The sequence below is a fragment of the Zonotrichia albicollis genome, chromosome Z (assembly GCF_047830755.1).
Source record: "Zonotrichia albicollis isolate bZonAlb1 chromosome Z, bZonAlb1.hap1, whole genome shotgun sequence".
Taxonomy (NCBI): domain Eukaryota; kingdom Metazoa; phylum Chordata; class Aves; order Passeriformes; family Passerellidae; genus Zonotrichia; species Zonotrichia albicollis.
Genome location: NC_133860.1, coordinates 2,650,670 through 2,667,143, shown reverse-complemented (window position 1 = coordinate 2,667,143; position 16,474 = coordinate 2,650,670). Strand labels below are relative to the sequence as shown.

At 39.9% G+C, this 16,474-nt stretch overlaps 1 protein-coding gene and 1 long non-coding RNA gene across 3 annotated transcripts in view; one reads left to right on the top strand and one right to left on the bottom strand.

Annotated features, from left to right (window-relative positions):
• Positions 1-16,474, bottom strand: part of LOC113459599 (uncharacterized) — a 43,417-nt gene continuing 26,943 nt past the window's right edge. The window contains exons 1-5 of one of the 2 annotated variants that reach the window (XR_012578024.1): positions 4,436-4,488; positions 4,100-4,273; positions 3,325-3,489; positions 2,164-2,295; positions 1-925 (exon numbers count right to left, since the gene is read on the bottom strand). This is a non-coding gene — a long non-coding RNA (uncharacterized LOC113459599). Of the gene's footprint in view, positions 926-2,163; positions 2,296-3,324; positions 3,490-4,099; positions 4,274-4,435; positions 4,489-16,474 lie in introns of those variants that run through there. The other variant, XR_012578023.1, reaches the window with a different exon arrangement.
• The window catches only part of TRPM3 (transient receptor potential cation channel subfamily M member 3), a 411,968-nt gene continuing 411,748 nt past the window's right edge, over positions 16,255-16,474 (top strand). Inside the window, exon 1 of the mRNA XM_014268915.3 lies at positions 16,255-16,434. Within this exon, the coding sequence (XP_014124390.1) occupies positions 16,411-16,434 (24 nt within the window). The 5' untranslated portion in view covers positions 16,255-16,410. The remainder of the gene's footprint in view (positions 16,435-16,474) is intronic.

Sequence of the window (16,474 nt, the reverse complement as noted above, 5' to 3'; positions counted from 1 at the left end):
TTTCCAAACAAATTTCTGATTTTAAAATAATGGAAAAAAGTGAAAGATCATGAGTGACTCATATTGCCTGGGAACTGTATTTCCTACTCATTGTGTAGTTGGAAAAATGTAGTATTTAACCAATACAAAGCTCTGACTCAGTTCTGAAGTGAAAACAGATTTTAATTTTCCAGGGTCAAAGGAGGGAGTAACCCAGATAGGTTTTTTCATTTTTAGCTACTTTGGTTTCGTTCTTTTAAAATACACATTTTATGAGAAGAATTTAAATTGCTTTATAAAGCAAGACTACTTCCATGCCAGTGCTGGGAAAAAAATTATTTCCTGCAGTCAAAAAATACATCAGAAGTAGAGTCTGTAGTGTAGCTACTGCTTGTGCATCTCATCTTCTCCACCTGAATGCACTGAAAATCTACAGAGGTCCTTTCATTAGGAAAAATATAAGTGAAATTCAAAACTGCATTGCACTGTTGTTTCTTTTTTATTTTGATTATTGAAAAGGTTGTTTATTTCCTTTACAAATAAGATAAAAATCCCAGTAAAAAGGGAGGCACACAGCTTTACTCATTATTCAAACAGCTCAAGACCCCTAACACCTTCAATCTCATTTTGAAAGTTTTTTGTTTTATGGGCCATTCACAAGACTGTTATGTTGATGTTAACAAATTTATTACTTTGATTATTTTGATTGCTTACTCTGATCATATTAGAATCAACCTCTGTCCAGACGATTCCTGGTGACAAGGAAGTGGAATTCATATGTGGTGTTGAGATAAAAGATACAAAGTATGTCGTATAAATAATTGGTTCACATGTCTTATTTCTGTGGGGAAGAGTTTGTTTAATAAGTGCCCTTTACTGTTTCAGTAGTTGAAGTGCATTTGAAGTGTACTGAGTGGCTGAGTTTCTTCAGCATGTGTGCTCTGTCCTGCATGACAAAACATAGCAATCTTTAGTGCATATTTCACACACAATTTTGTATACAAATAACTAATTCTTACTGCACCCTTTGAAAATTTATAGTTCTTTTGCCCTTCACTTTATTGATGGAGAACTGGAAGCAGAGAAATGTGTGGTGATTTCCCCCCATAGAGCACAAGAGTGTGTTGGTCACAGCCTGGAGATGGGACTCATAGGTCCCTGACGCTGGGCTCTGCAGCAGCACAACCTGCCCTGAGCCTCCAGACTGGTTGTGCTGCAACAGCAGAGGCTCGTGGACTAGAATAATGCTCTGAGAAGAGCCCTAGAGGTTTCTGAAATGTCACCATAGCTTCTGTCGGGCACAAAACGTTAATGGATGACATTCTGCTCCTATACGGCAGCATGAATGTATTATTGGAGAAATGGTTCAGCTGCCATTAGCTAAAGGAGAAGCCAAACCCTCTGGCTGAGGAGGTGGCTCGTGCCTTGCTGCAGCGAGCCCCAGCTCTGCTCTGATCTTTCACACTCACCCGTGGCTCTGAGCACAACCAGCCTTGGGCAAGGCTCCTAGGAAAATAGAGGGAACGCCTGTCGGCTGGTCTACACGCAGATTTGGGGACATGTTTATGTTGATTTAGAAAGGTCTGTAGCTCTTTGGTTTGCATCAGTGAATTTATATTATCATCATGTGGCTTTCTAACACAATGGGTGATTGTTAAGATTCTCTGTTGGAAAATAAAATATGGAACATTGGCTAGCTAAAGAATTCCTCTTGCCTGCTGTTCTTCTGTTTGCCTAAGATTGCTGCATTTTTTTGTGAAAAAGGACACACCTTTAAAATAAATCCCAGCTGGAATATTTTCACTAACCTTAAAGAAAGGAAGGGACAGGGTAGCAACCTGGAGTTTTCACTGAAACTAATAAAAGTGCAAGCTCACGTGGAGGGAAAGGCAGTTTAAGGCCATGTAAGGAACAAGCACTTACCATTTAATGGATCTATCAGTTTCTCCCACTGAGGTCACAAAATGACTGAAAATTGCATTTCTCTTTGCCATACTTACGTATTTTTTGAGTAAGGAGAGCTTGCAAGCTAGAACAAATGTCAAGGGCTTTTGTTTAAATAGCTAAGAAAATTGCTGTAGCTTACTGATGACACAAAGAGCATTCCCCAGATTTCAGGGCAGGTAAAACAGACAAACAGCAAGAATGCAATGCTGGTTTTAAAAAATGTAATAAAGCCCTGACCTTTTAGTACACTTGTTTGCATCTTCTTCATGTCGTCTTGAAGTGTTCAAAGTTGGAGAGCTCTTTCCCTCCTGGTGCAGAGCGAGCACAAGGCAGGGGTTCTGCGTTGGCACGATGAAATGGCTTGACAGCCTCAAGCCAAAGATAAAGGGATGGGGAAAGGCATATGTCAATATTGATATGATTTTCTTTGAACTTGAGAAATCAAACTGTCAAGCTGAGACAATCTAAGTGTAAAAAGCCTTCAAAAATCCTTCTCATTTTTCTGTCAACAACACCACCACCTTTGCAATACCCAGGAAGGCTGGTCTTATATATTTTATAAAACTGTATTTCTGCACAACAACAGCAACAAATGCACCCCTCAAAATTTTTTTTTATTCACTCACGATTAAACATGAGGATGTCCCTGTTTAATTTTGACTCCCTCCAAATCTAATGGCAATTTTAGCCCTCAGCTCTCTACTCAGCATCTTCTTGGTAAAAGCCTGCCTAGCTAGCACTTTCCTTTCTTTTTAAAATACCAAGGATTCAAGTCTTGCCTCATCTTCAAAGTGCAACTACAGTACCTCATCTGAACGCTTAGCCCTGCTTTTCTCTGCATAGCTAGATTGAGTAGGCATCTGGAAATACTGTAATATGTTTAACTTAGTAAATAAAATAGATTTCAGCTTAATTACTTTATATTTACTTTTCTTTTCAAGTTTTAAATGTCAAAAGATAGAATCTCTTGGCCCAGAGCCTGGCCAAGCCTTGCCTTCAAGACCTACCTATTTCTAGAACATCAAAGATAAAAGAAGAGAAAAGGATATTCATCACATCTAAATTAATTTGTGCTTCACTGGCATGTAATGTAAATGTGCTCTCCTGTTACAGGAATTTTGCTTTTTGATTTTCATTATAGGTATGAGCTATATGTTAGTTGCACAGTTTTAGCTCTGTGTGCCTGTTGGAAACAGAGATTTGATATGAAAATAGATGTTTCTGGACAGAAAGCATTGTTTTAGCTTTCTGGCTCGGTAAGAACACCATATTCAAAACTGTCTCAAATTGAAGGTATTTACTCTGCTTAACCTGTAACATTGTGTAAATCAACACATACAGGTAACCAAGGGCAACATCAAATCACACCCAAAATGCCAAGCAGATTTATGTCTTTACCTCACTAACAATGCTGGGAACACAGGCTCTTGTTCCCTGGGGACACAACCTCTTTCCCTGGGAACACAGGCTCCCTGCTCTCTGGGACACAGGCTCCTGTTCCCTGGGCACACAGGTTCTTGTTCCCTGGGGACACACTCCCTGCTCCCTGGGGTCACAGGCTCCCTGCAGGTAGAGGATGAACAACATTAGGCATAATAAATGGCATTTTTTCATACTGACATTTTTGGCATTCCCAGCTGCAAGGTCACTTTGAGCTAAACTTTTCCCTCCTCCTCCCCGAGTCCTCCAGATCTGGCAGTTCTTTTCTCCCAATAAAAGTTAAAACCTTTCTCTACGTGCAATAATACATTTAGGCAGCATCAAAATAATTTTGTCCACATTCCGTAATCTTACATTTTTTGTGCCTTTTTTAACATTTATAAGTGTTTCAAGAACAGTATCTGTCATGTGAAAATTCCTGACGAGTTTTAGGCTTGCTAAACAAAAATGTTTTGACAAAATTCTTTCATAACAGGACTTCAGTATATAGTATTTTGGACATGCTACACCTGATACATTTCAGAACCTGGTTGTATGGTGGAGAAAATGAAATGTGGGTGTTGAAACTTCCCAAGAGCAACAGGCAGATCCAAAAGCTTGTGTCTTTTGTATCTCTTGAGGCCTGAAGGTAAAACTGGCTGTTCAGAATTGGTCAGACAAGTCACCATGTGGGCAGGGAAATGCAGTATGAACAACCAGGGTACAACAGCTTTTATTTACTTCCTTTACTCACATTTATCTTCCAGCAAGCTCAATGTTTCTGCAGAAATTCTCCTTGTGGCATTTATAGCAGTGGGTTCAGTTTCTGCTTTACCACGGTCCAGGAGCTCACACAACTCAGGTGTCTGCAGAAACTTCGGTCTTTTTCTGTTGAAGCCATTATTGCATCCTCATTTATTTTTCTCATCTGGAAAAGATCCTGGTCTTAGTTTTTTTCCCATGTTTCCTTTTCCTTTTCAAATGCATTGAGAGTTTATGAAATTGGTTATAATTGAGTTAACCAGAGCTTCAAATCACACCTGAGGGTTGGATTAAACACAGCTTTGTCCATGTGTCACAAACTCCTTACCAGAAGCTGGATTTTGATGTCTGACTCAGCAGAAGCAGCCACATAGATTCCGGTGTGCAGGCTATTTACTCAACGAACCACAGCATGTTAAATATTAAACAAAGAAGTTAGGCAAAAGATACAGATTCAGGGGGAGCTATTGATAAAAATAGCCAAACTGCAGACAAGATACAGTGCTACAGCAGAATAAAATCTGAGGGAACTGGAGGGGTTGTGGTAATCTCAGAGCTCAGTGAATGCTTGAATTTCTTCTGTGAGCTGCAGCATGGCTGTTTGGTAACTACTACTAACAGTGTGATGAATTTGTATTTGAATTTGAATACTGTAGTCCCTAATAGGCCCAATGTGTTAGGGCTGCTCAGTGCAGTAGAGTGTAACTCCCCTCCCACACTTGCTGTGCTGTGCTGTGTTAAATCGTTTGGGCAGAGTAGATACCTACAGAATCTCTCTTTTTGGAATCCAGGAGTGTGAACTCTTCAGCAGCTACACAGAAAATCTCTTACTTTCAGCATGTTCCTGCAGCTAATGAATATGCACAGAGAGAACAACAAAAAAAAAAAAGACAGAAAAGACAGAGCTGACAAGTGCTGTATGTGCAACAAATTTAAAAAAAAAAAAACACAATTTTGATTTAGTGTCACAATAAACAGAAAAAAATGTGCAAACTAATGCTCTGGTTTGAGATGAGAAGAAAGAGCTCAAAAAGTATTGAGCTTGCTTGTTTCAGAAAATAGGCAGAATGAAACAAGTTTGCACTTGTGTCATTGGGTCCTGCTCAGAATAGTTAAAATAATAGATGCCATTTTCAAATTGAAGTTCTATTTAGTAGAAAATGTTCTCTGACTTCCCCTCTTCTGCTGGCAATTCTCTTTTTCTATAAATAACAATACCTCTCTTGAATGTCCATTTCCTCATCTCTTTATGCTCCTACTAGACTTTGGGAGAAAGAAGGCAACGTTCAGATAAAAGTGCCTTCCTGACTTTTCCACCATGCTTATATCCAGAATGTAACATTTACATTCCAAGGAAGAAGAAAAAAAAGCCAGGAAATATGAAGACTGAGTTTTTAAAAATCAGATCAGGCAAAGTCTGACAGTGCAATTGCTTTACAACATTGTATACCCAGTGGGTCCTTCCCTTTGGGAAGGCTCAGTGTAGGATCTGGGCTTTGCAGAACTTAATCCAGAGGCATAAATCCTTATTTGAGTCCCACTCTCTCATGACAGAATGCAAGTTTAAATAACTCCAGCTGTGAAGCTGTATGTTTAATAATCATAGAATCATAGAGTGACCAGGCCTAGATAGCACCTTATAGAGCCAAACTGCTGCCTTGAGAGCTTCAGGTAGTGTGACCTCTTTGGAGATATTTGCTGACTGCTTTGGTTGTCCCTGTCCACACGTGTCCTTGCTTCCTCTGTGTGGCTGATACCCATGTCCTGAACCCATGTTTTCTGCTCTCTTCCCTTGTGATTCCCACAAGTCTGCACCTACCCTGGCCTTCTCTTGCCTTTCATTATGTCCCATCTCTCTCAGACTGTGGTAACAAGTGTTCCTGTAATTGGTCAGTCCTGCACAGTCCTACCTGCACTGAGGCAGAAACAAGGGGTTTAGTTTGTCCTGCAGCAATAAATTCATTGAACTATTTCCTTGGAAGCTAGGGGACAGGAAGCAAGGAAGGAGGATGGGCTAGTGTTGGCCGGTTAAGCCCGTAGGGGGCAATTCACAGATTTGCATTTTATTTCTGAGGTTCCAGTGATTCCTTCTTCATATAAACTATCAGACAGGATTAAAAAGAGAGAGGATAAATAATGCATGGTGTTATTCACTGAAAAAATATTGCTAAAATTCACTTCAAACAGCATACTCTATTATATAGTCAGATTTTCCAGACCTCTTCCATTAGAGCCCATTTAAACATGTAATATTTTCCAATTAAATGTGTTGGTAGGAATTATTCATTTTAATAATTAAAGCATTTCCAGAGCTCCCTGAAGAGCGTTACCATGGAGGATTGGACCCTCTGCTGGGAACACTCGCAGCATGTTAGTGTACACTGGAGGCCAGCTGCCTAATCAGTCGTGCAGGAGCATGAAATCCAATCCTGAGGAACATTAGCACTGGTTGCATATAGCTGTCCTTTCTGTGGCTCTGCCAAAGTCAGATTTTCGCGGCAGCTTTTGAATTCTGGGGCTTTTGCAGCACCTTAGTGTAGGCTGCAAATCTGTGTGTCTCCTGCTGTACCCTACGGCCGTGGCTTCCTCAGAGATTTTGTCCTCTCAGACTGTTCATCAAGGACAAAGTGAAGCTTTTACGCTCCAATCATTTGCCTTGTGTCACTTCTGGAAGGCCGCTGGCCCAGACTACTGCCAAGCTGGTCTTTCCTCTCCTTCCACTAAGTCATGTTCTTGGCATGAATGGTCAGAAATTGAGACACCTGCTCCTCATGGGTGTTGAAAACCTCGTGGGGTACTCTGCAGAGGAGGGTTTGATGTGGCATCCCTGGCCAAGATTCCCATTTGCCACTGCCATGCAGTGCATTGGTTGGCTACCAGTGGGCTTGTGTGGCTGTCACCCTCCCACTGGAGATGGCTGATGCTCCGTGTTTGTGTGTGGGTGCATGAAATGAGACAGACAGACTGCAAAGTAGTTTAGAAACAAGAGGTACCATGCAAAATCAAGTTTTGTACCATCAGAAGACCTCCAGTTCATATTGAAAGACTTCAGTTAAACTAAAAAGAAACCTGACAAACAACTGAAGATGAGAATCACAAGGCTATGTGACTTTCAAATTTTATAACTCTGTTTCTGGTTTTGTTTTGTATAAATAAAGAAGGAGGAGGATCAGAGAACTGGTTAAAATATCATGTTGTTTCAGGAAAGCATAGAAAGCTGAAGGGTTTTTGTTTTGTCTTGTTTTGGTTTTTTTTTAGCTAAACGTAACAACCATGAAAAAAAAAAGAGTCAAAATGTCACAGAAAAGCTGTCAACAAAATAATTTAATTGTTATTACAGATCTCTTTGCACTATTTCCTTATCTACAGACTGAAAAATCAGGTTAGGTAGAAATACTAATACCTCTTAAAAACATGCCAGCAGTCCAGACTGCCTACACTGTCCTAGGGAATCAATAATGCTGTGAAATATTCAAATGTTTTCTTGGTCTGATTTTTAATGCTTATTTCGTACCCTTATATCCTTGGAATGCTCACAAATAAAATTCACAGTTTGTGTTCTTCAGGCTGTGATTTGAAGATATATGAATGTTTATCAACAGTGGGAAAATTATCAATGGTCAAAGATAAAATATTCTGAATAATTTGTCTTTGAAAGAATCCTTAAAAAAAGAGTTCTGAAACCAGCAGAATCCACTGGCAAGATCTCAGATAATTTTTTCATCCTAAAAATATCAGCCTAATTACATAAAATGTGCTGAAACCTAGACCAAACAATCAGGGCAATTGTTTAGTAATTCCATTAATGACCAGAAATCAAACTGTCATCTGAAATTGGGATAGACTCTATTGACAGGTTTGAAAGTTCACAAGAGACAGGAAGATAATTTTCTACCTACATACCATATATTTTAATTCACTGGAGGGTAAATGTAATTATAAAGGACAAAAGGACAAAAGTATTTAATTGGTCCTTGTTTTCTGATAGCTCTTTTCTTTCCCAGTTCCAGTTTGGAATTGGATTAACTGTTTTCTGGTGGGATTTGGAATGCTTTAACTTCTCCTGTACTGTAACTGATGGCTAAGATGCATACAGTATATAAGTGGAAGTGTGCTTGTGTACTTTTGTATCCCACAAGAGCCATTCTGCAGCCAGTACTGACGTCAAACCTTGCCCTATTTCCTGTACCTAGGTGTTGGCTCCACTGCACCACTGCAGCAGCCAAGGTAAATCATGTCCTGGGCTGCATCCCCTGGGACATCGCTGGAGACAGAGACAGGATCATCCCAACCTTCTAAGAGCTTGTCAGGCTGCGCCTGGATTATTGCATGCAGTTCTGGGCCCCGCAGATCAAGAAAGATGCAGAAAGATTGGAGAAAGTCAAAGAAAGCAATGAAGGTGATCAAAGAGCTGAGGAAGCTGCCCTGAGGAAAAGCTGAAGGACTTTCATCCCTTCCTCCTGGAGAAGAGATTGCTCATGGAGACCACATCCCAGGTGGTGATACTTAAAGGATGAATATAAAGAGAATGGAAGTTTTCTTCATAAGTAGACACAAGGAGACTGCATGAGGCAATGGTACTTGCACTGAGAGAAATTTCATATTGACATAAGAAAGAAACTGTTCACAGTGAGGACAACCCCTCACTGGAACAACTTCCCCAGGTATGTGGTGGAGTCCCTGTTGCTGGAGGCTTCCATGCTGTTTTTGGGCAGGACACTCATATAGCTTCCTTTTCCCACAGATGTTGGACCAAGTGTTCCTTTGAGAACCTTACCAATCCAGACTGTTCTGTGATTCCACAATCTCATGGAACAAGAGAAATATTAAACAGCCAGAAAATTTTGGTTAGATAAATCCACTCATGTTTTGTTTATTTTGTATGTATCAACTCCACAACTGCCTCTAGAATGTTACCTTTTCTTCGTGTCATTGCAGTTACTTGAGTGTGCGGAAATAACAATATATTTTATACTCAGCTTGGTGTCTGTGAGACACAAGACAAAGCTAGAATTATTTAACAAGCATATCCACTAAGGATAGCCAGAATATAGCTCTGGATCTGCTCTTCTGTAGCTTGAATATGTGCACTGTGTTTCTGATCCTTTCTTCAATGTTTCTTTGCCAAATAAGCGACAGTCCATAACTGTGCATAAAATCTGTGCTTACCTGCATTTCAGTATCACTTGGTAACTCTTATGAAACTAAGTTTGGAAAGTGCTGGCACATAATTCCTCATGGTTTTTTGTTCCTTAAGTTATCACTGACACTGTCAGGTGAAAACAGACTGAGCTTAGTAGTGCTGAATGAAGTAACAGATAATAAAACTGGCTTAAAATAATTCTCATTTACAATTATCTGTATTGCTAAAATGACATTGATGAGAGCAGAGCAAGCAACTAATATCACTTGTATATCTCAGTTTTAGCTTTGAGCACTGATTTGCACAATCAATTTCCATCTTCTCAGGGACTTGACTAGTTGTGCAGCTTGTGGCATAATTTAATATGCATTAATTAAATTGTGATGGAATCAGAAGAAGTGAATCAAACTAGAGGCAAAAATAAGCAATTGATTTATAACATTTATAAAACATAATCCACAAAATTGTCTCATTTTTTTCCCTCTGCTTTTATTTTCTGAATACAGCAGTTTACTTCAGAGTTGCCTCTTATGACAGTACTCACTGGTGCCTCTGAACTGATGTAGCATGGTCACAGGTACTTGGTCTTCTCTTTTCTGAGGGAGGACCTTGAAAGTGGGCCCATGACAGAGGAGTCCAGACTGACATCACTTGGGCAGCCACACATTGCTAGTAAGGGTGGTGCAGGAGTACCAGCAGCTGGGTACTCAGAGCAGCTGACCAACCATGCCAGAGCAATCTTCTCCTGCCCACCGCTGGAAACCAGAACAGCACAATCAACTGTTGTCTTCTTCAGAGTCTAAGGGCTTACTCCCAGTACACATTCAAGACCAATATGGCTAAATTTAAAATCAGATCCTTGTCTGTCCAGTGCTAGGAGCCCCTGCTGCTACTGCCCTAGCTGTCAGCATTCAGTCTCCTGGCACTGCACCCTCTCCCTGTGCCTGTCACAACCACAGTCAACTTTCTTCTCTGTTCAACATACTCTAAGCTGTCCCTGTAGCTGAGACAAGATGGATTTCAGTGTGTCTTGGCTCAGACATGAGGAGGAAAGGGTCATTGGAAAGGCTGACAAGGTTAGTAATCCTCCAGCATATGCCTGACAAAAATCTCTTTGCGAAATTGTTCTCAAACCTCTGAAGTTAACAAGTATACAAAGTATTAAAAGGCAGATCAGCACTCATTTCTGCCTTAATCCATCATAGCATGAAATACAGCCAAAAGGGAATGAATTTCCAAAATATTAAGTCCACGGTACCAGTTCTGATTCCTTAGGAACTCCCTGAATCTAGTGCTCCTTTTGTAAGCCCAAAGCTTGCAAGTGCTCTTGGTTTATAATTAGATCCTCAGACACGTGAAGGTGCAGCAGCTGTGACTTGGCTGAAAAACAGACAGTAAACAAGCTTAGCGGCAAATTAAAATGTTTGACAAAGCCATGTATGTCTCCACAAATACTTTGCGTTTCTTAGGTTCTCCACAACTCTTGGCCATGGGTTCCTCAAGAGTCCAGGACCCCCAAGCCTACAAAGAGCTTCCTCGCCAATGTGCAGTCTCAGTTTCTCTTCTTGCCCCCTCGTTTTCCAATATTTTTCCTTTGACAGCCAGTCCCACCATTAAACAAGATCTCCGTACCAGGAAAGCACCTTTATTTCTCACTGCATGTTCACCTCCTGGCTTGTAAGACTAGTAGTCATATCTCAAGCTTTGCCTATCTTAAAAAACCTCAAACATTATTTTGGACACCACTTTTTCTTGAAACTCCACCTGTCCTGTTTCACCTCAGTGGGAGATTTTCAAGAAAAGTGTGAGCCTGCACCATCACAGCTTGCATGAATGCCATTGTGTGGGAGAAGTTAAAGATGAAAAGTTTGTGTTCTGACAGAATCAAACTTAAGGACCAACTGCATCAAAGAGAATTTTATAGCAGTCCAGTAAGATACCCTCAATGCTACTGCACACTTTATTCTCTTTTTTTCAAGCTGGCCATGGCACCACTCGTTGGCCAGTAAGGGCAACAAATACAGGAAGTGTTTGTGCAGGAAAATAAGGAGAAGGGAGAAAATCAAGAATAATTGTGCTGCTTGCCAGCTCCTTGTCTCAAGCAAAAAATGTCTGACATGAAGCTTGGCGGTAAAAGCTCTGAACCAGGTTGCCAGGGGCTGCCAGAGCTGGTTCAAGGAGATGAGTTGTTCAAGCAAGAGGTGTTGTTCATGCTGGAGAGCTGAAACACGTTTCTCTAATGCTCTTCTTGGTATCTACCCTGACAGCTAATGAGTTAATTAGAATACATGTATATATAGTCATTATTTACACCTTCCCCCAACTTTGTGGTATGGAACTGACCTGTTTCTTCTCCACTTATCTCCCACTCCACCCACCTCCAAATGGCTACCAATCTGTGACATTTTTTGCTCATTTGTTAACAGTTGTGCAAGCTGGCCTTCCTGTGCATGGAAAAACAAAGCAGTTCATTTCCTCTCTGCATTTCTACCCCATATGAACAACATCAACACGGGGCTCTCTTGAAAAATATTACTATAGCAACTGGTCTCAGGTGTCTCTCAGCAAAAGCACTCAATACTGTGTAAAATCTATTCAGCTCAATATATTAATACATTTGACCTCATTGCCAGTTTTGCTCCTGAGAAGAAAAAATAAGTTTGAAATTAGAGAATTCATAAAGTTTCTGCTTACCTGGTAACAAATAGTAAGACAAATATATAAATAAGCAATCAAATAAGAATTAGTATCTTTTACTTTCAAAGTCTTACTTCAGGTGAAATATTCCACTTCAATTTTTAGTGTTCAGTAATCATATTCTAGCAACCCTTTTCAAAGCTACTTTTCACTGGCAGTAGTTCTACAAGCTACGACAAGGAAGACTGTGCTTTATGAATTGTTGAGGGTGTTTTTCATTCTAAGTCAACTACTTTGTCTCATGATATTTAGTTACATGATTGCAATGAATGTTTCTTTGAGCACATGAGGATTAAGAGATGTTTTCAGATTCAAATCTAATATATGACTTTAACAGGAAAAAGCTTTCTTAATGTCATTAATGTAAAGCAGATACTTTTAACTGTAGATGAGTATCTAATAAGATTGTTTCAAGGTTTTGTACTAATTACACTGGTGGATCAAAGGCTTTTTCAGTAGCTGAAGGACTCAAAAAAATGTATCAGACTTAAACATGTGTGTGCACATTTACATACCAAGCACAAAAAACAACATTGAACAACTAAAGTAAAGCAGAGGTTTATAAAATGGTAGTATAAAGAAAATTGTAGCTTATTCCTATATGCCCAAGCTGCCAGTGGTGATCTCAGCAAATCTGGAACAGTAGCAAAGTCCAGAGATACATACAGTGCACACCCATGTCTGCTTGAAAACAGAATTGAATTTTGTGCCTCTAAAAAAGTAATGGAGTGAGTTATATTATGTGTTGCTTCCTTGTCATGTGTTATTCGGCTGTGTTATGCTGCCACTGCATGTCACTCACCATAGCAGTGAGATTTTAGCAAGGTTTATGAAGTTGTGGTGGGATTACTCTGCTGCTTGCAGGGAAAAGATCCACCCTCATTTAAAAGCAAATATAATTTTGACTTCTACAAAAATGTAATTATTCATAGCATTATGTTATTGTAATTTAAATCCAGAGAACGGAGGATTCTGTCAGTGGCAGTCTGTGCTTTGTTTCTGGAGTTTACCATGTCATTTTCTTTCACATTAAAATTTCAGTGGCCACACTACAGTTAAGCCATTCTCATTATTGTCTTGTACCTTACAATCTAAACAACTTAGAAGTCAATCCACCAAAAAATGGAAGTTTGAAAACAAGCTTTTAAACACACTAAAATGCTTTAATTTTTCCCCACTGCACTATAAATATGTAAGTATACATAAAATGGAAAACTATTTCTCAAATAGTAACATGTTTGTAACTCAGACATTGCTGCAGAACTGAAAGAGAACACCATAAATCATATCATTATTTTCTTTCATTGCTACAAGTTAGAAACTGTGAGTTGTAAAGAGCACACATTTTGTCTGGACAAATTCTTAGCATTGATTGACTTTATTTGAGGTGGTAGAGGTAAAGTGTATTGTAAATTTTTAAGTTTGTACTGGAGCTTTACATATTAACAAAACAAACTTCATTATGTAATTTTTCTCACCAATCCTCCTCTCTTTTGTTTTAAAATAAACTAGATTGTACTTGTTATTCTCTCCAGGATGAAATTTGGAGTAAGGTCTGACTCACACCTGCTGTTTTATCCACATGTTATCTTAGCTGTCAAAACCTTTATTGGAAGAAAATAGCATGAGTGAAATGAAAAGGATAAAGAACCTTGTATGCCAACAAGATAATATCTTTCTCTGCTTTCTATTTTCTTTAGAAATTTTTACTTTTTAGATTTAGAAATTTTTACTTTTTATTGTAAAAAATTGTAAGTTCTCGCAAACAGAGAAAAAATTAAGGCTTTGACTTTCATCAATCTTTGGGAAAAAAGGGGAGAAGGAGAGGAGAGGAGAGGAGAGGAGAGGAGAGGAGAGGAGAGGAGAGGAGAGGAGAGGAGAGGAGAGGAGAGGAGAGGAGAGGAGAGGAGAGGAGAGGAGAGGAGAGGAGAGGAGAGGAGAGGAGAGGAGAGGAGAGGAGAGGAGAGGAGAGGAGAGGAGAGGAGAGGAGAGGAGATGTAGTGCAGAAAGGGTCTGGATCTTCTGTATCTGGAAGATTTTCTCCCTTACCTGAAATCCAGTTTTGCATGAGAACTCTTTATGTATGGTACACCTTAGACCTCAGTTCAAAGTCAGTTCACATAGAACAGCAAACTAACCCAGGACAGCAAACTGTCCCAGAACAACGCACCAGCCCAGAACAGCACTGCGCAAAGTTAGTCAGGAAGAAAATGCCAATAGGAGCAGGGACTTTCATCAGACCTTTCAAATGCTACACTTAAAACAGAGAGCTGTATACATCTGCTCCAGAATAAGTTCTTGAGTGGACATAGTCCTGATATTCTGCTTTTTCAAGGCAAAATTGCCAGCCTAACTTACAGATGCAGAAAGTTGTGTTTGGGTCTAACTGTACACAGTAGTGTCTAGAAGTTCTTTAAAAAGAGGGAGCACCGGTTCATCTCCTTTCTGTGCTGTGGAGATGCACGCATAGAAATCCAAATGTATATGAATGCATGTTGCCTGCTGTGGGGTGTAAATCAGTGGTAGGTGCTGGTGGTAACCCAGGAACATCCCAGTGGGAACAGGCTGAGGAAACATTCAAGGTCTGCTGGGACAAGGAGATATTTTACAAGAACAAGTGTTGTATGAGCAGGAAATTCTGCTTCCTATTTCCAGGATGCCCAGCATTTCTGGTGATCAAGGTAGCCACTGGATGTTATGGCATATGTAATAAGACTTCACATGGGAGTGAGAATCTGTACCTGTTCCAGGACACCTGGAGCTCGCTGCTGCACTGCCCAAGGGGTTTCTCTCAGTCCTGCATCAGTCTCGACTCATGCACTGCAGTGAAGTGGTTAGGTAAAAGTTGTGAGATGGGAGAGAAGTTTTAGATATGTAGAAGCAGAGAGAGAAAAGGAATTTGGTTTTGTTATATAAGAGGTGACCCAGGTTACTTGACGGAAATGTTTTCCTCCTCTCCAGTTCTCAGTAATTATTTTAAATGAGGGCAGTTTACCAGTGTGTTCTGAACAGACAGAGGTTCTTGCTAAAAGGTTCTTACACAGTCTGAAGTGCTGCTTATCTAGCAGAGGGCACTGATATGGAAGCAGAAGCTGGAATGCTTCTGGCTGAATGTCATCAGATCAATGGTGCAAAACCTTAACCCAGGGTTCTCAGAGCTTCCTGGTATCTAGAAGATTCTAAAGATATCTAGAAAGTTAAAATAAAAAATGGAGGCATTTAAGGAACTATGTGAAATTTTGGAGAGTGACAGAAAAAAAATCACAGGTCTGAGTTTACTGAGTCCCTGAACTTTTTCATATTTGATAAAGTAAAATTAAATAAAGTCACATACAATGTATGGGGGAAAAAGTCTCATTCTTATTACTGTTTCTGCTCAGGGTATTATTTTTTGTACTTGTACTTTTTACAAGTATATCCTTCAATATTCTGATACCTGTCCAAAGGCACTGTCAGGCAAACTTCAGCTTGAACAAATGATTTTCTTCTTCTTCTTCTACCAGTGATTTGGAATTTCTCACTGCTCCTTCACCTGCTTACAGAGAGGTGAAATGATTTCATGAGTTTTTTGATTTTGAGGGCAATAAGCAGTGCCTGAAAGCAGAGCTCAGGCTGCAGGGGTGTATTTTCTGGTAGCTTGTGCCCTCAACCTCTTAGGAAACCGCATCTTCTCCATCTCTTTGTGACCCTGGAAAAGCTGATTCAAGCCTTTATTTATACAGCTATAAATAAATAAAACGAATTGTTAAGTAACCACCAACTGTTTTATTGTAGTTTGCCATTAGTGTGAAAGGTTTGACAATTTATGCATCTAGCAAGTAATGATATCAACTAGGAAAGGGGAAGCTCTTCTCACAGGGGAAAACTCCTATCCACCCCTGAATTCAACATGAAAGTAAACAGAGTAAAATTAATCTATAAATAAACCAAATAAACTCATATGCCACAATGCCTTTCACACCAGTTTTAATAATCATGAACCATGTCATTCAGAGGCTGTTTAAAGAACCAGCTGGGATAATTATCGCTTGGCTTTGAATCCAACATTAGTACTAGAATTAGGAAATTGATCATTTTATCCCAGATGCCAGGTGGCAAAACTTCTTTCCTCCCCAGGTATTGATAAACCCCTGGGGCTTACTGCAGGAGACAGCCTGAGGTGCACAGTGATTAGCCTTCCTTTGCACTCCCCAGCTCTACAGGCAGCAATGTCAGAGGAGGGGAGATCAGCTAAAGCCAGTCACAGCAATCTGTGGCAATAACAACATGCCAGAACTCTTAAACTGCTGTGAGGGCTGATTTTTCTCCTTCCACCTCTGCTTTTTCTGCCTTCCTGATGTAGAAATGCACCAGTCTTGCACTCTGCTGATAGACTCGAACCTTTCACATCTCCTACATCTCCTAGAATGAGGGAAAGGCAGCTGGATTCATAGCACCTCATCTGCAGAGTGTTGGCTGCCCAAATGAAGAATAAACAGGTGAATTTGGTGAGTTTCTTGTTCTATTTAAATGTATTGAAAAGAACTA